We start from the raw sequence: 21,807 nt of genomic DNA on the forward strand, positions 1-21,807 counted from the left end.
ACCCCTAAACAATATTCATCACATTGATATAAAATATCAACCTCCCCTCAAACTGATATGATATAAAACTATAAATGTAAGTGCAATATTTCATGACTCTGTAAAGTAATAATTTATGATCAGAAGGTAAAGCGTCATTCACTGTGCTGTAGAGACATAGCACCTCCTGACCACTAGGGGTAGTGTAGCATCTGCTGCAGGTGCTTCACGTGCACTTCCGGTACATGTGAATTTACATAGCAGGGCAGCCTTGTTTTGCGACATCCGCAAATTGAGAGGGAACATGGGGGATAATCTTGGCCCCGACGTGTCTTTACAGGATACCAAGGCTGCTTACATTTTGAGCAATGTGGCGGAGGTCGTCGAGCGAGTTCTTACCTTCGTACCGACCAAATCTCTTCTCCAAATCGCCAGGTAACGAGAACGTGTGCATGCTAGCTCGCAAACTTGACGGGTGTTAATTCACGAGCTGTTTATGGAAGTGAACGCGATTATAATATAACTGTAGTGAGTGGAAGCCACCAACATATGCTCATTTTAGCGGTTTTATGTATTATTTTTAAATAATGTAGCTGTTCAAGATACTCACCAAGTTGCTGGAAACATTTAGCCAAATACTGCTAACACCGGCTGTGTGGTTTACCATGAATTGATTATCGTGGACCCCCGACTCAAACAAGTTGGGTGTTACCATTTAGTGGTCAATTGTACGGAATATGTACTGTACTGTGCAATCTACTAATACAAGTTTCAATCAATCAATGTTTGTGTTGTTACCTGCAGTGTGTGCAGACTATGGAGCAACTGTGCCCGCAGGGTGCTCAGGACTCAGCAGCAGTTGGCCTGGGTGTCAGCCTGTGGACCCTCCGATATGCACGGACATGTTCTCTGCAAGGTCCTGGCTGAGGAAGTGGAGGTAAACTTGCTACTTGCACACTCACCACATCAATTTATCTCCTTTTAGGCTTAGTCTATATGTAGGCATGTATGTACAATTAATTGATTTACATGAACCAGCATTTTCAGACAGGGTCTTCTTGTAAAGACGATTCCAGTGATAGAAGTATAATTTTCATGTGATAGATATTAAAGGCGAATCGGTGCGGCGTCTGTATCGATCCGTTGTGGTGAGGAAGGAGCTGAGCCGGAAGGCAAAGCTCTCAATTTACCGGTCGATCTATGTTCCCATGAGTAGAGATGTCCGATAATGGCTTTTTTGCCGATATTCGATATTGTCCAACTCTTAATTACCGATTCCGATATCAACCGATATATACAATCGTGGAATTAACACATTATTATGCCTTATTTTGTTTTGATGCCCCGCTGGATGCATTAAACAATGTAACAAGGTTTTCCAAAATAAATCAACTCAAGTTATGGAAAAAAATGCCAACATGGCACTGCCATATTTATTATTGAAGTCACAAAGTGCATTATTTTTTTTAACATGCCTCAAAACAGCAGCTTGGAATTTGGGACATGCTCTCCCTGAAAGAGCATGAGGAGGTTGAGGTGGGCGGGGTTGAGGTGGGGGGGGGTGTATATTGTAGCGTCCCGGAAGAGTTAGTGCTGCAAGGGGTTCTGGGTATTTGTTCTGTTGTGTTTATGTTGTGTTACGGTGCGGATGTTCTCCCGAAATGTTTGTCATTCTTGTTTGGTGTGGGTTCACAGTGTGGCGCATATTTTTAACAGTGTTAAAGTTGTTTATACGGCCACCCTCAGTGTGACCTGTATGGCTGTTGACCAAGTATGCCGGGCATTCACTTGTGTGTGTGAAAAGCCGTAGATATTATGTGATTGGGCCGGCACGCAAAGGCAGTGCGTTTAAGGTTTATTGGTGCTCTGTACTTCTCCCTACGTCCGTGTACACAGCGGCATTTTAAACAGTCATAAATTTTACTTTTTGAAACCGATACCGATAATTTTGGAACCGATACCGATAATTTCCGATATTACATTTTAAAGCATTTATCGGCCGATAATATCGGCAGTCCGATATTATCGGACATCTCTAGTCATGAGCTTTGGGTTATGACCGAAAGGACAAGATCACAGGTACAAGCGGCCGAAATGAGTTTCCTCCGCCTGGTGGCGGGGCTCTCCCTTAGAGATAGGGTGAGAAGCTCTGTCATCCGGGAGGAGCTCAAAGTAAAGCTGCTGCTCCTCCACATCGAGAGGAGCCAGATGAGGTCGTTTGGGTGGATAGTGTCGAAGGCAGATATTTACATATATCCGTATTTAAGTGTTACTTCTTTAATTTCATAATCATATTACAAAACAGCTAGTGTTTTTCTTCCAATTGTGGTCTTTTGGTTGTCTGCAAATACTGTGTGCTAACCTTGAGTGTGGAATGTAAGGAGGAGAGGTACTCCTTCTTTTATCTCTTTTGTCCAGGTGCGGAGGACAATGGGCATGTGTTTGGGCTGGAAAGACAAGACAGCGAGGGTGGGAGGGAGAGAGACTTTATAGAAGAGAAGGTTTCCATTTTTTAGATCAGACCATCTTAGCTGCGTGATTGAATGTTCTATGCTGGACTGGTCTCATTTATATTTACAAAGCTTTGCAAATATATTACAAAATACCTATTCTGTCTCTGGTGGTTCTTTTACTCAGCTTTAAGTGTCGTAAAGAGCTTGGGAGCGACGACCAGAAACTTGAATTCCCTGGGAGGAACAACTGGTCAAAACGTTTGTTTTAAACAGTCATAAATTTTACTTTTTGAAACCGATACCGATAATTTTGGAACCGATACCGATAATTTCCGATATTACATTTTAAAGCATTTATCGGCCGATAATATCGGCAGTCCGATATTATCGGACATCTCTAGTCATGAGCTTTGGGTTATGACCGAAAGGACAAGATCACGGGTACAAGCGGACGAAATTAGTTTCCTCCGCCGGGTGGCGGGGCTCTCCCTTAGAGATAGGGTGAGAAGCTCTGTCATCCGGGAGGAGCTCAAAGTAAAGCTGCTGCTCCTCCACATCGAGAGGAGCCAGATGAGGTCGTTTGGGCATCTGGTCAGGATGCCACCCGAACGCCTCCTTAAGGAGGTGTTTAGGGCACGTCCGACCGGTAGGAGGCCACGGGGAAGACCCAGGACACGTTGGGAAGACTATGTCTCCCGGCTGGCCTGGGAACACCTCGGGATCACCCGGGACGAGCTGGACGATGTGGCTGGGGAGAGGGAAGTCTAGACTTCCCTGCTTAGGCTGCTGCCCCCGCGACCCGACCTCGGATTAGCAGAAGAAGATGGATGGGTGGATAGATATTACAGGGGAACTTTTTTTAAATGTTGTCTGACCGGTACATGTTTTTGTTTTTATGCAATCTAACTTGTAAATAAACCCTGGTAAAGTCAGCTAGCAATAGAGTCAACGGGAGTCACACTATTCTGCCTATAAGGCGCTCTAAAAAACATCCAAAAATGAACGTTTTTACGTACGTCGCGGCCATCTGTTTTTCGTTCGAAATAAAAAATAATTTAACATGAAAATAAATTTTCCCCATTTTTTGGTTTGATAATAAAAAACGGGAAACCGATCGTTATGCATGGTAAATGGGTTGTACTTGTATAGCGCTTTTCTACCTTTTTTTTTTTTTAAGGAACTCAAAGCGCTTTGACGCTATTTCCACATTCCCCAATTCACACACACACATTCACACACTGATGGCGGGAGCTGTCATGCACGGCGCTAACCAGGCCCATTAGGAGCAAGGGTGAAGTGTCTTGCTCAAGGACACAACGGACGTGACTAGGATGGTAGAAGGTGGGGATTGAACCAGTAACCCTCAGATTGCTGGCACGGCCACTCTCCCAACTTCGCCACACTGTCCCTTATTATTATCCGTTATCTGAATTTATTTATGTGTTTGAAAATCAAAAATGGGAATTAAAACAAGTGTAAACATTTTTCTGTATTCCCCACTCAATGTTTGGACATATAGATAGATTGCACATGCGCAGTGTCTTTTTTTCAGTATCCTCGTCTGTGACTGTTTACACTGCAGGTGAAAGTGGCCCAAATTAGACCTTTTTTTTTTTTAATCTGATTTTTTTTCCAGCGGACTGTTTACACTGCAAGTAAAATGTGACCCCAATGTCATCTGGACGTCACTTGCATGCGCAGTCCTATAAAGTGAAAACAAAGGAAGTTGACCGGATTTTGTAAATGAACAAGGAAGTCGCTACTACTACTACTACTACTACTACTACTACTACTACTACAAAAGCCAGCTGCACTCGGGTGGAAGGCAGTCCGTTGGACAAGTCGCCACCTCATAAACAGTCACCCAGAAAATATATTTGAAGCTAAACATCAGTTTGTGAGGTATTTACATCAGGGTTATTCAACTACATAATGAAGAGGGCCGCAGTTTCAAGAGCCTAAGGGCTCAGGGCCTTGACATCGAAATGGAAATTTTTCGTCAGAAAGTGCCTCTGCAGGCTATATTCTTTTTCAGACTGCGTGTACTTAATTGCAAAGTAAAGGGTTGAATGAGTAGTCTTCTTCTACTAACCCCGCTGCTGCATCATCGTGACACATATGCCTGGCTGTTGCCCCCTGCAGGTTGGCCGCAGTATTGCATACATGGTCAATTCTAGTTTGAATAGTTTCATAAAGCCTATTTGGATGATGTTTGGTGGGCCAAATGAAAAGCTTTGGCGGGCCGGTTGTGCCCTGCGGGCCACCAATTTATTAGGCCTGATTAACTTTATTAAAAGTTAAATTGTTCGTTAACTTTTCTGAGTAACAGCATGTTACAAACAGATATAAACATGTCCACTGTGGAGGACACTGCTTCTCATAAAATAAAAGTTGAAAGACACTAAATTGAAAATGTATCTTTTACACTGGATGTTTACATTGCACTTTAAACCCACTCAACTGCAAGGTTTTTTTTAATATTTGCTTGAAACAGTGGATGTTCTTGCACAATTCTTTGCACTTAAAAATACATGTTTGTAGTAATAAATATGATTAGAACATTTTAGCATTATATTTGTGTTCAACTACAACGTGTTTATTCTCCGCCGAAAAAATACATCAGTTACTGAAACAGGATGTTGTGATGACGTATCGACTTCCGCTGGCGAGCTGCGTCTTTCCCCGCGCACACGAATAACGTATCTCGCCCAAAGAGGACGCAGAAGTCACATTCATGTCGCATTCAGGTCTGTCGCATTTCTGTTTGTATTGAAGTCACATTTAAAATAATAAGATTCGAATCGGATTCGGACTATCTCCTGATGTGACTTGAGTCTGATCGGAAAATATCAAATTTGAACCACTTTGGAGCTTTCAGGCTGGCAAAAAATATCCGATATTCTTCTGTGTCACTTTAGGGCAAAAAAATTAGATTTGGTGTGCAGTGTAAACGGGGCCCATGAGTGACCTGGAACAACAGAACAAGATGAAGAACAGTGTCGTCAAAACAAGTTTGTTGGGGTCAAGAGTTTCCTTCTGTTTTTTAATGTTCAGAGACATGAAACGTGACACATTTTATTGGTTCTCTATTGACCAGTCAAACCAGTACGTGTACGTCTCTCTTCTGTTGTTGTTACGGGTCACTCACAGACAATTATACTGAATAGAGACACTGTGCATGGGTTCTTATACTCTTGCAATGTCTTCTCTGTTTTTTATTTGTATTCAACTTTCTCTTCTGCTCTTACTGAATAGCATCATCTTAGTTTTACTGAGATTCAAGCGTAGTCTAATCTCATTAATTTATTTAATTCTTCTGTTATTTGTATTAGCTTCTATGTGTTCTCTTTTGAACAAAATGCAGATGTTGTGTCGTGTGTTTACCTGGCACAAGACTCTGTAGTTGGTGGATCTGCAGTGTTGACGGCAAACCTTCACTTCCCAACCTTGTATTCTTTCCGGGTTGTGGGGAAAGCGATGTAAAAGCTTTATGCATTTTATTGCGGGTGGAGCAGCCCCATGCTGCACAACAGGACATTTTTACACTCCAAAAAACTAAGAGAAAGTGTCGCAGACACACAGCATCAGCTCAAAGCTAGTAGCAGTCATGGCGCCCCGTAGTCATGCGAGTGCCTTTGTTTGCCTTTAATTGAGGAGATCACCTAAAACCGGGTTGACCATACTCTCTCTACGTACGACTCTGTCACTAGTGGGACGCGGGTTCCATAGTGGTATGCCAAATAATTATTTGATTTAAGTATAGTGTTTATTTTCCCATATTCAAATGCAGTGTTAGTGTTGTAATGTTACGGTGGCCAGAAATATTGAATATACTTGTTAAATAAAACCTCTGCCTTGTTTTTAATGAATATTTAGGCCTACTACTGAACTGTATATTTATGTTGGTCATTGTGGTGGTACTTGGAGAGACACGTTTTTTGGAGGTGGTACTTCAAGGTTCAAGGGTTTTATTCATCACATGCAGAGTACACCACAGTGAAATGCTTTTTTCCATGCTCTTCAGATATTGCATACAGTGGGATCCAAACACTAGTTGCTGAATCTAATACACTAAATACAAAAAATACAACAATTTGAATAGCTCTGATGTACATTAATTACAAGACAATAAATTGCACAATAAGTCCCAGTAGTTATGGTAGAAGTATCAGTACAAGTAAAAGTACAGTAGTCACATACAGTACCAGTGCAATATCAAATAGTATAACTGTTTATACAGTATACACAGTATATACAGTATAGGAAGTAATAAATATTAAGGTGTCTACAGTTCTTTTGGCAGTTGAGTTTTGACAGTAGTATGAACAGAGGTAATGGAACAGTATGACTTCTTAATACTCTTGTTTTTACATTATTTACAGTCATTGAATGAAGAAAGTTTGGTGAAAAAAGTTTAAGAACCACTCTTACGTCATCAGTATTGGTGTGAATGGTGATGAAAACACAAACACAATTGAACTGGGAAAACAGCGGTCCGTTCGCCACTCACTATGGCGTAATTAGCAATTAGTAAACGCTCTGGGAGACCACAGCGGCGATCCAGCCCGCAGTGAATACTTTGCCAATAAGTCTGTCCGTTATCTCCCAGACTTATTGGGAAATATGCATTTCTACATAATGACTAATTTAAACTACGGTAACTCGACCCATTATAAAGTTTGTTTCTGTTTTCTGATATTTGCAGAAAGTATTTCTCCTGCCCAAAACAGTTATTGCAATGGTGGATTGTGAGGCCCTCAATGAAGACGTGCACTGCTACAGACGGAATCGAGGTTTGTATTACATATGTCATATACCAGGAATATTTACCTAAATTGTTTTGGAGGCCAGGTGCCAGACTCCCCCTTTATTGTTAGTCTATTATTATTACATGACTACTATTACCGGTAGTCTTATTTTGTATATTCCTGAGAACCAGTGTCCTCTACAGTAGACATTTAATTTTGATCCATTTATTCATTTGTAACTGCTGAAAAGGAGAGGATTTAAATGGGTGCCTTGAACGCCTCAGTTATGATTTGTGATTTATATTGTAAATCACAGAGTTCTATGTTTGCTAGCAAGGTTAAAATATCTATGCAACGATTTGCCAATGTGTTTACAGTGGCCCAACTTCCTCTATACAACAGGAGCACTCTAATAGTGTTTTTAGGAATTTGCTGAAAAAAAGTTTATCTCCTAAGTTTTGAACTGAACCTGATGGTTTCAATCCTGGGACAATTTTGTGTCCCCGGGTTGCTAGTTGAATAGCCCTGGCATATACTGTACTGTATTAAATTAAATACAGCACACCTGCTGCATGATAAACATACCTCCATATGTGTTAGATTTAAAGTTGTGCCAATGCTATAAAATACATATACATTGAAATTAATCTTGAAAACATTCACTGGCAACATTTGGTACACCATAGTACTTGAATTATCAATACGGCCCATAATGGGATATGCTGTATTTGCTTATTTACTCAAAGGCGTGAACACATCCAGTGGGCTACATCGTCGTCATCCAGGACTGTGCATTTCTAGCATCATTCATTTGATTGCATTTAAAACAAATTGCTTAATTTTATTATATTATTATTTTTATAATGATAATTAATTTGATCTATATAGTGCTTTTAAAAGGTACTTAAAGACACTTAAACGTAACCAAAACAAAACATGATCACTATCATAAAAGCACATACAGTATAATAAAATAATAAAACAACCAGTTTAAATCAACATAAAAATGGGCAAAATGAAGGGGAACGTTGTATTAAGCGATGATTTGTTAAGTATTAAAAGCAGTTTTGAAAGGGTGGGATTTTAACAGGGTTTTTTTGAATGCAGGGTTTGACATGAGTGGATGGAATGGAGCAGAAAGTTCCAGAGGGTGGGGGCAGCGATGGAGAAGGCACGGCCCCCCTAGGTTCGGTCCCCCTAGGTTCGGTGTTGGGTTCTATGAGTAGGGGATAGCACGTGGTTGTTAGTAGAACGTAGGTTTATAACAGGAATGTGAGGCGGACAGAGAGGTACAAGGGGGCTAGGTTGTGGAGGGCTTTATGGGTCAGGAGAAGGATTTTGAACTAGATGTGCTGTGGGAGAGGTAGCCAGTGAAGTTCTTGGAGGATAGGGGTGATGTGCTCCTAGCGATGGAAAAGAGTGAGGAAGTGTGCAGCAGAGGTTTGGATGAGTTTAAGTTTATGGAATACTTTGGAAGATTAACCATAAAGGATGCTGTTGCAGTAATCCGGTATGGAGGTGATGAATGCATGAATAAGAGTTTCAGCGGTTGAAAAGGAGAAAATGAAGACGTGCAAATTTCCTGAGGTGAAGGTTGGCTGTTTTATTGACGTTTGACATGAGTTTCAAACGAAACGTTGGTGTCCAAGATAAGACCAATGTACTGGATGTGTGTGGAGGGGGACAGGGTGAGGCTGTCTAAGGATATGGTAAAATATTTGACAGAATTGGTGAGGTATTTTGGACCAATAATTATGAAAAATTAGTGTAGAAATTCCAAGAAAATTGAGGCCGATTTGTTGTTGGCTTTGTCAATGTAAAAATTGTCCATAACACACACTGCCCATAAAGCCACCTAAAGAGTAAAATGCATGGAGATATTGCACAGAGTTGGATCAAGAGGTTGGAGAAGTCAGAAAGGAAGAAATAATTCATTTTTGGTGGGCGCTAGATGACAGCAGTGACCAAGGGCGTGGGGCCAGAGAGTTTGCAGGCAGGTGTTCACATGATGAGACGGGAGAGAGTGGAGGTGACAGAGTGAATGTCCGCTTTGTGAATTACAGCAATACCACCGCCCCACCATTCCAGAAGGGGTTTTCTGATGTACAGTATGTGTATCCGGTGGGTGTGGTCTGATTGAGTGAGGAGTAGTCTAGTTTTTTATGCCAGGTTTCAGTTAGACAGAGGAACTTCAGGTTATTGTCAGTGATGAATTTATGTAGGATGGAAGATTTGTTGTTCAGGGAGCGGGTGTGAACTAATGCAAAATGGAGTTTGTGGTGCTTGCTGACTGGTTGTGAGGAGTGGTAAATAGTGCACATATATGCCATGTGACTTCTGGTTTGAGCATGATGGAATAGAGTATGGGGACAAAGGGACCAGAACAAGGGAATAGGCTGAGGGGATGCAGAGGGTTGCTGTGGTACTGGGTTGGGGGTTTACAGTGCAGCGGTAAAAATGTAGGTGTTACTAGTCAATCAGCTGACGTTTGCACACTGTATTGTATGTTTGATTTTATGATATGTGAGCCAAGCTTGTTTGGGTGAAGTCCATCACTGTTAAAAAAAGGATGAAATTACAATTATCAATAAAAGTGACCAAAAAGGTCCTGTAGGTGGTCTGGAGCCAAGTGTGGAGGATAAGGATTATGCTAAAATTATCAGGTGCACGATTGAGGGTGGGAAGTGGGCCATTCAGTGCTTTTTAACGAGTTGAAGGGGAATTTGAAATGAGATTTTGTACATTTGGATTGTGAATTTTGTGTCATTTGAGCCAGTGTGGATGATTATCCTTTTGATTGTTGATGGGAGGGATGGGATGAGGTTTTTGAGCTTGTTTGTCAAGCACAGTGGCACCAGGATAACAGTGGGTGATTGCATTTGAAAGTGGAATATTTCTGGTAATTGAATTACTGATGATTAGTGTAGTTTGGTTGAAAAGGGGCTTTGGTGCGGGTGGGTGATGCTCTACAATGGTGGGAGGTACGTTGCTTTCCGTGGTTTCAGGATGGTAAGAACTTTCAAAGCTTCGCCGAAGAACAGCCTCTTTCAGCAGACAACGGCGAGTTGAGGAGAAAGGCTTGCCTGCAGCTGGGCGTAGACATCATCGCCAAGAACTACATGTTTATTTGTCAGTGGTTGGCGAGGTGTTGAAGCAAGCGCGAGCAGGTGCTCGTTTGTTTGTCGCTGTTTCGGCTGAAGTTGAGTAGAGCACAGAGGAGCCTCGCCCTGACCAGAGAGTGGCTCCGTCGTTCGAACATCACCGCAAATCTCCCTGGTAGTTTGTCTTTGGCCTACTGTCCAGGGGTAGCCAGGGGTCGTCAGGTTCTGCCAATGGCTCGTCTGGCTCAGGAGTCCCCGCAATGACGTAGCTGGTCTTTGCGATTGTTTTGTCACGGTCAGTCGGTGAGACAGAGCAAGGCGAGACAATCCTTGAAGAGGATGGACTTGGTCGGATTAAGAAGAGAGGAGCTGACAAAAACAAGTTGCATAGCCTGGGTAGAAGCAACTTTGGAGAATTTAAGAACAAGACTGTCTTTCTCCTCAAGATGAAGATATTACAGCAGATGAGGGGGAAACAGCTCTCTGATATTTTAGCTAACATTGAACCCACATGTCAGTCAAACATTTCTGTTTTCCATTCATCTATAATCCACATGTTCCAACAAATCCAGTAATGAGGAATATTTTATTTGAGTTTAAAAAACAGGGTTCTGTAGATTCTGTGGCTGATACACTGACAGATTTTATTTTACAGATGGATTTTATTTCACTTAAAGATGTTATGTTAGGTTTACCTAGCCTCATTTGTGAGGGTTATTAATTTTCCCTCTACATTAAAGGATCAAACTATTTTGTTATCGTAGTGACTAAGTATTCTTCATCTTTCTCAACTTTTCTGCAGCAAAAAGGAGCCGTCACAGTCAAGACACAGTTGAGGACCTGTTCCCTCGAAATTGTGACGTCATGGGCATTGCTGCACCTGGTATCGTCTGTAAGAATGTTTTCTCTTATTCCCTCAATGTCAGGCCATATGTTGTCAGTGGTAATTTATATGAAAAGTACTACTTATGTAAGCTACATAGAAAGAAAAACTGTACTAACAGCATTCACCTGAAATGGAACCTGTTATTTTCTGACTTTGACAACTATGGCAAAACTGAAGGAAGCAAGCAAGCAGGGACAGTCACTTGTTGCTAGTTCGGAAGAGTTTTTAGGCACTGCAAGTTGTGCACTCATACAGTTTAGATGTAACTGGTGCATGTTTCCTTGGTAATCCCGAGCTGTGGCCTTGCTGCCCTAAACAGCAGTGAAGGACGTAAAATTCCGATGTGGAATAGATGCCTTCCAGGCAACTTGAGAAGAGGAATCGGCCGCTTTCCAGCAGACAGCTCGGCATTAATCCATGCTGCCGGTGTCGAGTCAGAATGGAGGGCTGGCACCTCCCTCCCCTGATCGATGGCCTTGTCTGCGTCGCCCCCCGCTCACCATTTCTCTACATAATCACAACCCTGCGGAGAAGTGACTCTCCATCAGACAGGCTCTCCTTTGCGGGGATGATGGCCTGTCAGGCTGCCGTCGTCGATCAGGCCTAATGGTGGCCCCGGCTGTTTTGCCATAACACTCATTTGGGTGATATTGCAGCTGAGGGGGTGGGGTCACCACAGGGTCGTCGTGGGCGGCTCTAATTCAATTGAAGGAAATCTGTGATTGGATTATGTATGGCAATGTATGAAGGCTGGGCTGACATGTAATAGGTTTCCTTATAGCCTAGAGTACAAGTTATTTATGCATGTTGGTTATGGACTGCAGGGTATTGAAAAATGCCTCGTCCAGAGAGTCCAGGCCGGGAGAGAAATGAGACACCCCTGTGTGAAATGTTTTCTGTAATGTACGATTTATTCTGCACGTCAGCAAAAAAATTTAGTGAAATGAGGCACGTCTGTCACATACACTCAAGACACTTCATTAGGTACACTTGTACAGTCCAATATCTTACACAGCGCCAACATTTGTGATAGGAAAAAAAGGTAAAAATATATTCTATCCGTAGCTGCATATCACATACAGTGCCCCGAAAAAGTATATGCCCCCTTCTCAAATACTTTTTTAAAAATATATTAACCACATCAATGTTTAAACCAGCCAACAAATTTAAATGTTAGACAAAGATAACCAAAGTAAACACAAAATGCAGTTGTAAAATTATTATTTAATGTTCTAAGGGAGCAAAGCTATCCAAATCTACCTGGTCCTATGTGAGAAACATTTTTTACGAAAACCTGAGTTTAATTTCACTGACTACACCCAATCCTGATTACCTCCAGACCGGTTCAATCAACAATGACCTACATAGAACTTGTCTGACAAAATTCAGTTGGCCAATAGATCTCAAAAAGCTACAACAAAATACGATGATGCAATCAAGAAAGTAATTAACATCTATCAGTCTGGAAAGGGTTATAAAACCATTTTTTAAAGCTTTAGAACTCCAGCGAATCACGGTGAGAGCCATCAACCACAAAAGGAGAAAACATGGCACAATAGTAAACCTTCCTAGAAGTAGCCGGTTTACAAAAATTACCCAAGAGCACAGCAACGTCTCATCCAAGAGGTCACAAAGGAACCCAGAAAAACATCCAAAAAACTACAGGCCTCCCTTTCCTCAGTTAAGGTCAATTTTCATGACTCAACCCTGAGGAAGAGACCAAGTAAAAATGGCGTCCATGTCAGAATTCCAACGCTAAAACCACTGCTGACCAAAAAAAAAGAAAGACATGTCTTACTTTTGCAGAAAAAACAACCGAATGATTCCCAAGACTTTTGGGAAACTATTCTATGTACTGACAAGATTAAAGTTTAACTTTTTGGAAAGTGTGTGTCTTGTTACATCTGGCCAGATGTAAGACTCATTACCAGTTATAAAAAATGCTTGATTTCAGTTGTTGCTGCTAAGGGTGGCCCCACCAGTCATTAGGTTTAGGTAACAATTACTTTTGCCCACAGTGCTAGTTAGCTTTGAATAGGTTTTTTTCTTTAATAGTAAAAATTATTATTTTAAAACTGTTTTTTTACACTGAACAAAAATATGAACGCAACACTTTTGTTTTTGCTCCCATTTTTCATGAGTTGAATTCAAAAATCTAAATCTTTTGCTTTATACACAAAAGATCTATTCCTCTCAAATATTGTTCACAAATGTGTGTAAATATTTGTTCTTTAGCACTTCTTCAATGCCAATATAGTCCATCCCACCTCACAGGTGTGGCATATCAAGATGCTGATTAAATAGCATGATTATTGCACAGGTGTGCCTTAGGCTGCCCACAATAAAAGGCCACTCTGAAATGTGCAGTTTTATCACACAGCACAATGCCGCAGATGTCACAAATTTTGAGGGGGCAGGCAGTTGGCATGCTGATTGGAGGAATGTCCACCAGAACTGTTGCCCGTTAATTGAATTTGCATTTGTCTGCCATAAGCAGTCTCCAAAAGCGTTTCAGAGAATTTGGCAGTACATCTAACCGGCCTCGGAACCGCAGACTATGTGTAACCACACCAGTCCAGGACCTCTACATCCAGCAGGTGCACCTCCATGATTGTCCGGGACCAGCCACACGGACAGCTGCTGCAACAATTGGTTTGCATAACCAAATAATTTCTGCACAAACTGTGAGAAACAGTCTCAGGGAAGCTAATCTGCATGCTCGTTGTCCTCATCGGGGTCCCAACCGGACTGCAGTCTGTTGTAACCGACTTGAGTGGGCGAATGCTCACATTTGATGGCGTCTGGTACATTGGAGAGGTGTTCTCTTCACAGATGTATCCCGGTTCTCACTGTTCATGGAAGATGGCAGACAGCGTGTGTGGGAGAGCGGTTTGGTGATGTGAATGTTGTGAATCTGGTGGCCCATGATTATGGTATGGGCAGTGTATGTTATCGACAACAAACGCAAGTGCATTTTATTCATGGCATTTTAAATGCACAGAACTACCGCGACAGGATCCTGAGAGCCATTGTTGTGCCAATCACCAAAGACCATCACCTCATGTTGAAGAATGACAATGCACGGCCCCATGTTGCAAGGATCAACACACAATTCCTGGAAGCTATAAATATCCCAATTCTTGCGTGGCCAGCATACACACTGAACATTGGGATGCTGTTGATCGGCGTATACGACAGTGTGTTCCAGTTCCTGCCAATATCCAGCAATTTAGCACAGCCATTGAAGAGGAGTGGACCAACATTCCACAGACCACAATCATCAGCCTGATCAACCTTGTGCGAAGATGTGTTGCACTGCGTGAGGCAAATGGTAGTCACATCAGATACTGACCCCCACCCAAACTTCCAATAAAGCAAAACTGCACATTTCAGAGAGGCCTTTTATTGCGGGCAGCCTAAGGCGCACCTGCGCAATGATCATGTTGTTTAAAAAGCATCTTGATATGCCCCACCTGTGAGGTGGGATGGATTATCTTGGCAAAGAAGTGCTCACTAACACAGATTTAGACAGTTTTGAGTCTTGGATTATGCAATGAGGGAGGGAGGCAGTTTTTTTTTTTTTAGACATTTTTAAATGTAAAGCACTTTGTGCAACATTTTATATTTATGAAAAGTACTATACAAATAAAGTTAGATTTGATATGATAAACATATCAACTGTGTATGTGAGGCGGTGACGTTAGGTTTAGGGTGGGGTGTTCATTCATTCAGGAGTTTAGAACTAATAAGTAAGTAATATTAACGATCAAAATGCAGTCTGGTTATAGGAGAACTGTCTCTTATAGTTCCACCCTCTCACATAGCTCTTGAAATTAAACAAAGTGATAGGAACGTATCGCATTGTTGATGAATTCACTGAGCTGAAGTTCCTCTAACACTAGGCGCAAACTCTGAGAAACAATATGACATACTACTATACTTCTGCTTGTGTGCTTGTCAAAAATATACAATCTTTCTAATAGGTACATTTGAATAACGTATTTTTGTGTAGAAGACCAATTTTCTTTAAATTTACAATACCAGTCAAAAGTTGGAACACAACTCATTGTATAGCTTTAACAAGTGTTTCTAAACCTTTGTGTGTTTGCAGTGACTCCCACTGGCTCGAGCTGCAGGCCTCCAGAAGAGCACCAAGAGGGGGAGGCCGGCTTTGCCCTAATGTTCCCCAGCATGGAGGGTGTCGACATCAAACCTTTTCACTTCTGTTTGAATACCTTCCTCCCAACTGATCTGAAAGAAGCAGGTGAGTGAACGGGTATTTTAAAAATTGTAATATTATACATGATTGTTTTATAATCAGTAAATTAGTTGTCACTGTCAAGTTTGTATGTATTACTCCTTGATTTAGTTTGAATTAAAACAAATGTAAATATTTTACAAGAGAATTTATGCTTTTATTCGCCATTATGTAATTCAATTTGGTGATGGGACTTTTGCCTGCAGGACTTGTAGACAACCCAGAGCTACGAGTGGTGCTTATCTTTTTCTATGAGACGTATCGATCCAGAGGGGTGCAATTCCTTAACCAAATACTGGTGCCTCTGGCCAAGAGCACAGCTCTGATCACAGGAGGACTGGTAGAAAAAGTCTTCCTTCCCACCAGATACTGGTAAGAAAGAACAACACCTGTCAGCTGAGTGTGCTATATCTTTATATTTCCTCATATAGTGGCGGAAGGTTTTTACTTTAACTGCAGAGAATATCAGGCCTCTATTTTGTGATACTGTAATTCCCGTATTATAAGACGCTACTTTTTTAATTTATGGATTTTTCCGGGTTCACAAGCTTTACATTCCTACAATAAATGTAACTTTGTCACATCAGACCAATGAAATTGTCAAACGGGACACGGTGGACCAATTAAATTGTTCATATTAAATCAAACGTACTCGCATAATAATTCAGTCGGCCTTTTAGGATCTTATGCACTTACCCTTATCATTGAAATTCACATGACATAGCCCTAAAGTCGAATCGACCTGGCCATCAAAAAAGAAAACAGTCACCAGACAGAACGGAAATCCACTACCACACGAGATTGCATTAAGGGACTTTTCTGGTAGACTACTGCATACTGAAATATGGACACTGCCGATACCAGATCTTTATGCTAAAATATCGATTCTCAAATAAAAATACAGATACTTTTGGTACTTTAGTTATTCCAGATGATGTACAGTATATCATTAACAGTAACATAGTGTAAAGTAACTTAATCACTGAGCGATTGGTGAGAATAACTTTTTCTTCCACCTAGGTAAGTACGTAATGCGCAAGTAAGAAAATGATTATACATTAAAATCAGTCACTCAATATTATAAAACAAATGTTTATTGTTATCTATTTGGAGACTACTACATACAGAGTTGAATATAAATAAGCTAACCTATTCAGTGCAGAATAACGGAATTCTTTTTTTCTGTGATTTTATATCATTTGAAGATGATTCCTCTAAGAGCAGCAACACAAAAATGCACTTTTTTTTCCATTTTACCAGACACATTAAGTATATTTACATAAATAATCTATATTAGATTGGAATGGCCGATACCAGCCTGAATTTTACTCGGTATCGGACCGGGAATAAATCTGTGGTATCACACATCACTAGCTAGTACTTCTGTGTTACAGACAATTTTTTCGGCTAGAAAATAAAGTTGGACTTTATTTTGGACTTTTAGTTGGACGTTTTTCATTGAACAGCAACCAGATGCATTTTAATGCTCTATATTTTGTAATTATTGTAATATTAGGGACTTTTTTTGTAAACTCAACTATACATTTCAGCTGCCAGTTGTATCAGTCAAAGGCAATTATTATTTTTGTAGGGATGTAGGCATCTTTTTTTTTAAGCATATACAGACAACGTCCTGCTTCTTAAGACCGTCACTGATAACTGATTTATATCTATTGTTTTTTTTAATGTTGATTCAATTGTGGGAGTAAAAAAGAGTCAAACAATGATTGATTTGACCATCTGTACCTGTAAATTTGTCCTAACCAAACATGACGTCACTGCTATGTTAGAGCTAACATCAAATCTATAAATCTGTGCAGCTTAGTGTTTTGTTTACACTTTAACCAATACTTGCATCAAATCGATACTTTAACAACAGTGCGGGTACTTCAACGGTGCGCAAACTACCGGTACTTGCATACATATATTGAAAACGTGCAAATATTTAGAAAAAACAAACAAAACTATGCATTTTTATTTTTATGTAATTTTGTGACATTCAAGTTCAACAACTAAGTGATATAAATTGAATCATAGATAAGTAACACATTCAAATACAGGAAATAAAATCTACAACAAATATTGCAGCAATACAGAAAGTGCAAAAAACGACTTAGTAATTCAGTTTTTTTCCTAACATCCTAATGAGAGCTGTTGTTTGCAATAAAGCGTCAGACTGTGTGCTTCTGTCACAACAAACACTACATTACTAACAAGAATGTTAGAGGAGAAGATGGCTGAATCTGCATTTACTTTGCATCAGAATAAGGCACCTATACCTACAAACGGTTATCTGAGCTTTTTTTAATGTTATCGAATTACCGATGTGACGTCATAATTCCCAATATCAACCCGATAATTTTTGTGCACTCCTAGTTTTTTCCCCCCTCTGAGGGTCTCTGAGGTGTTGTGCCTATTTAATCAAAAAGAGGATTATAATTAGAGCAGAGGCCACTGTATGAGGACATGCATGTTTCCGTGGATATCAATGCTAGGAATGTTATTGTTCTCCCTCCAATATTCCCACTTCCTTGTCACAACGTCTCTATAGCTGCAGCAAGGGAGGGTGCGGCGTGATGGGCCTTACTTTGAGCGGTCCTAAAGTGCAGGCAGCGTCTGTGCTCCTGGACCAGGATGTGGTGAGCCCCAAGACGGCCGAAGCTACAATCCGCAGGCTAAAGGCCGCTAAGATTCCGGAGAAGAATACGCTGGGGTTCATGTTCGCCTGCGTGGGCAGAGGCCAGAATTACTACAACCAGAGCAATGTGGAGGCCGACGCCTTCCGAAAAGTGTTCCCCGACGTGCCGCTCTTCGGCCTGTTCGGCAACGGAGAAATCGGCTGCGACCGCATTGTTAAAAACGACTACAAGCTGTTTGAAACTGACACAGACTCTCTGCATCACGAGTACACCACAGTCATGACGCTGGTCCATCTGGGTTGAAGCTAAAAACATTCAACATCATTCCTTTGCTTCATCAGAGGTAACCCTTCAGCCGCCTTTTTGAAGACAACATATGGTTCTATAGTCGATCTACACACATATTAACACAGTTAAACTAGGATTAATATCCATAATCTCTTTTAACATCCTATTATGATGTACTGTAGCTCTTTTGTAAAATATGTGTAAATGATGTGCAAACAGGCAGATTTTAGGTCACCTCATAGGGTTTTTGCTTTGCCCTCGGGTGACCCAAGCTTGGGAAATAGGCACTTTTCCTTCGGGTGTGAGGAATGTGAGTTTTCTTCTGCAAAGTCAAGGCGGTCACTTTGGTACACTATATGGACATCGGTATTTAGACACCTGGCTAAAATATGCAGCTTTCGCTGTTCTGGGAAATTTGTTAAGAAGGTTCTGGCGTGTGTCTATTCACCCAGAAGATAATTTGTGAGGTCAGAGGTTTATGAGGTCAATCAAGGATACATTAATAGCCGTTGTTTTGTGCGACGGGAACAGATAGCTCTTCCGCAAACTGTTTCCACCAAGTTGCAAACCTTGAATTGTCCAAAAAAGGCTAAAGAATTCAGGGACCTGTCCTTGGTTAATTAAGAAGTCTATCTCCGCCTTACTTTTGTCCAAAACCTATAAGCTAATTAACATCAAGTGCAGGAAAACTGCAAACTAAATGCAACAGAGTTAAATCTAAAATAGAATATATTCTGTTCATGAATGCCCAATGGCTCAGGATTAAACCATCTTGCCCATGAGCCAAACATTGAGACATACAGTTAATATTGGTGCCGGCCCAGTGTATCTACATAATTCTGGCGAGGAAAATTATAGACACAATATCTCCTAGCTTTTGGTGCATAGTTTTTAATGAAGCCTCTTCCTGTCTTGAAATACTTTCTAGCGATAATGCTGCAATTGACTTAATTATATATGTTCCTTTGTCATGTTAACGTTGATATTAGGTGCAACAATACCTGTCTTTTGTCATTTGCGCTTTCCAATACTTTGCTTAAAAGTGATTATTTTTCCCTTGACAGATACTTCATTTTGTGCAATATGTTCAGATTCAATACAGGATTTGTTTAATATTGATTTTTGTAATGCTGAGGTTTGATAAACGGGTGAAAGATGTTTTTCTTGTAACCTTCATTTTTTTAATCAAAACTAAGCATTGTTATATTTGTAAAGGCAGCTCAGGTCTTGAATCTCATGAGATCAGAGGTGTGCAAACTTACTGATAAATTGAAGGAAGTGGGACTCTTATGCTACTTTTTTCACCCTTTTAATAAGCACGCTAAACCCAACCCTAAGTATAGTTGACAAAACAAATATATATTTCAGAAACTTAATTGTCACCAGATTTATTTTGCAAATAACAAACAGTTAAAGTATTTTTCCTCACATGACAAAAAAACTTATTTTGTATGGCCTAAACAACATTTTTCTCATAAATGCAAGTAAATAATTGACATCTTAAGAAATAATAGTGTCCGTAAATATGCTAGTTTGTTTGTAAAATGATAAATTACTGGGGTGAAAAATCATGCATATTTTTTTATTTGGCATTAATACTGTATATTGTGGAGTTTTTTAAAAACCCGCCCGGATTCTGCTTATTCCCTCACTGTAGGAAGTAAAAATCAATACTTTTTTTGCCTTAAAAAGGTTTGGAAAATGTTTTTCTTTATTTTTATTGATCAGCTAAACTTCCCTTGAAGTCTTGTACTCCTAAAAAAGGGTTAACCAGTACGGCTCGCAACTATTTTTTCTAACACTCGGAGGACAAAGGCTGACTTTTTTTTTTCCCTTCACTAAATTGTTGCTATAATTTGGCCGTATTTTTGTTGTTGTTACTCTATTATGCATGTTTTTTTTCCCTCAGAGGGTTTTTTTCATGTTAAATTAAAAAAATTCAATGCCCGATTTTCTGTCTACAGGTGTACATACTGTCATTTATTCCTCAATACCCAAAAGCTAAAAAATACCTAAGTCCATAATTTCAAAAAATGGCATAAAAACATTTTTTACTTTCTCAGCTCAAATCTCTCAATCAACTTATGACCTAAACAAAATAGCAAACTTTTTTTTTTAACCCTTTTGAAGGCCGTTTGATCAAAAGGTGCCACAGTCGTCATTGAGTATTACTTTGCAAAACAGTTTTACTATTTTAAACCTGGCATCTGATCAAAAGGGTCAACATTAAACAAAAAAAAAATAGTCATCCTTTGCCACATCACACTTCAAATATTGCAGCTTCACCACATTGCAGATCATTTTCATTTTTTATTTTTTTTAAAGCATTTACTGCAAAAATTTTGCCCTACATCAAGCATTTTCAAGCATAAAAATGTCAAAACAAACTATAAATATTAATACATAATATAGGCTGCAAGATGAGCCCAAACCAATTAGAACACAGTGTTCAGTATCGTGGCCACTGATTGGCTCAGCCTCACACAGCATCACTATATTGGATTAAGAGTGTAAATGTGACTAAATTGGGTTATTTCATGTCTAGAGGGCTCTCATAATGTAGAATTTTTTTTTTTAGATTGAACTCTAAACAGTTTTTTTATGCTCTAGCTAAGAAAATATTATCCATCCATCCATCCATTTTCTACCGCTTGTCCCTGTCAGGGTCGCGGGGAGCTGGAGTGTATCCCAGCTGCAGTTGGGCGGAAGGTGGGGTACAAATTTCTAATTGAAATGCATTTATTGCGGACATGTCCGGAACCGATTACAGCAAGAAACGATGGATCACTGTACATGTTTGATAGTTTTGTTTAAGACTGAAGGTTTATTGAGAAATTTGAGCAAAAAAAGGAAAAAAATATAAAATGTTTTTGATGGCTTTTATGCCCTGTTTGGCTTTAAAGATAAATCAAATCAAATGGCCCTCTCGGTATGTTGTTAAATTCAAATTCATTCATTATTAATGAAAAATATTGGCACTACACTAAAATTATTTGTCAACTGTTTATTTGAGCATATTTTGATCCATACTGGATTGGTTTTAGTGTCTTCCATGTGCAAAATGTATCAACGTGGGCCTCCCACATCCTTAAATTTTTCACCCCTCACCTAAACTTTCTTCCTAATGTACTGATACCTGCCTTCTTCAATGTTGTTACAATACGCTGCGGGCTAGAAAAAAAAAAAAAAGAAGTCTGCTGCAAATGTCCCCTGTGCCGCACTTTTGACACCATTGCAACAGAGTGTGCGGGTGTACCTAATGTTGTGTCCTTTTTAGGCTTTGTGTAATTATTTTTGGTCTGGATGCACTTTTCTGCAGGATGTGCCAAATCTGTTTCAAAATTGTCCTAAAATAAATTAAGAGTAAAAAATAAGATGCTTGTATTTTTTTTTTTGCCAGTGTGAAGTGGACCTCGTGTAATTAAATGTGTTTTGTAGCAAGCTTGTTCCACTAA

The 21,807-nt window shown here is 40.1% G+C and overlaps 1 protein-coding gene across 1 annotated transcript; it reads left to right on the forward strand.

The window, feature by feature from the left end:
- Positions 1–212: 212 nt before the first annotated feature.
- On the forward strand, positions 213–21,726 carry fbxo22 (F-box protein 22). Its single transcript, XM_061964402.2, has 7 exons — positions 213–414; positions 784–916; positions 7,138–7,225; positions 11,084–11,173; positions 15,279–15,431; positions 15,632–15,797; positions 17,977–21,726. The coding sequence occupies exons 1-7, from the start codon at positions 284–286 to the stop codon at positions 18,365–18,367; spliced, it is 1,152 nt and encodes a 383-aa protein (XP_061820386.1). The 5' UTR covers positions 213–283; the 3' UTR covers positions 18,368–21,726.
- The last annotated feature ends 81 nt before the right edge of the window (positions 21,727–21,807 follow it).

Source organism: Nerophis lumbriciformis, linkage group LG06 (assembly GCF_033978685.3).
Source record: "Nerophis lumbriciformis linkage group LG06, RoL_Nlum_v2.1, whole genome shotgun sequence".
Taxonomy (NCBI): Eukaryota; Metazoa; Chordata; class Actinopteri; order Syngnathiformes; family Syngnathidae; genus Nerophis; species Nerophis lumbriciformis.

Excerpts from the sequence above, each read along its gene's own strand:
- fbxo22 (XM_061964402.2), top strand. The coding sequence starts at position 284 with ATGGGGGATAATCTTGGCCCCGACGTGTCTTTACAGGATACCAAGGCT. Across the intron at positions 15,432-15,631 it reads AACTGATCTGAAAGAAGCAG|GACTTGTAGACAACCCAGAG; the intron begins GTGAGTGAACGG and ends TTTTGCCTGCAG. Across the intron at positions 15,798-17,976 it reads TTCCTTCCCACCAGATACTG|CTGCAGCAAGGGAGGGTGCG; the intron begins GTAAGAAAGAAC and ends ACGTCTCTATAG.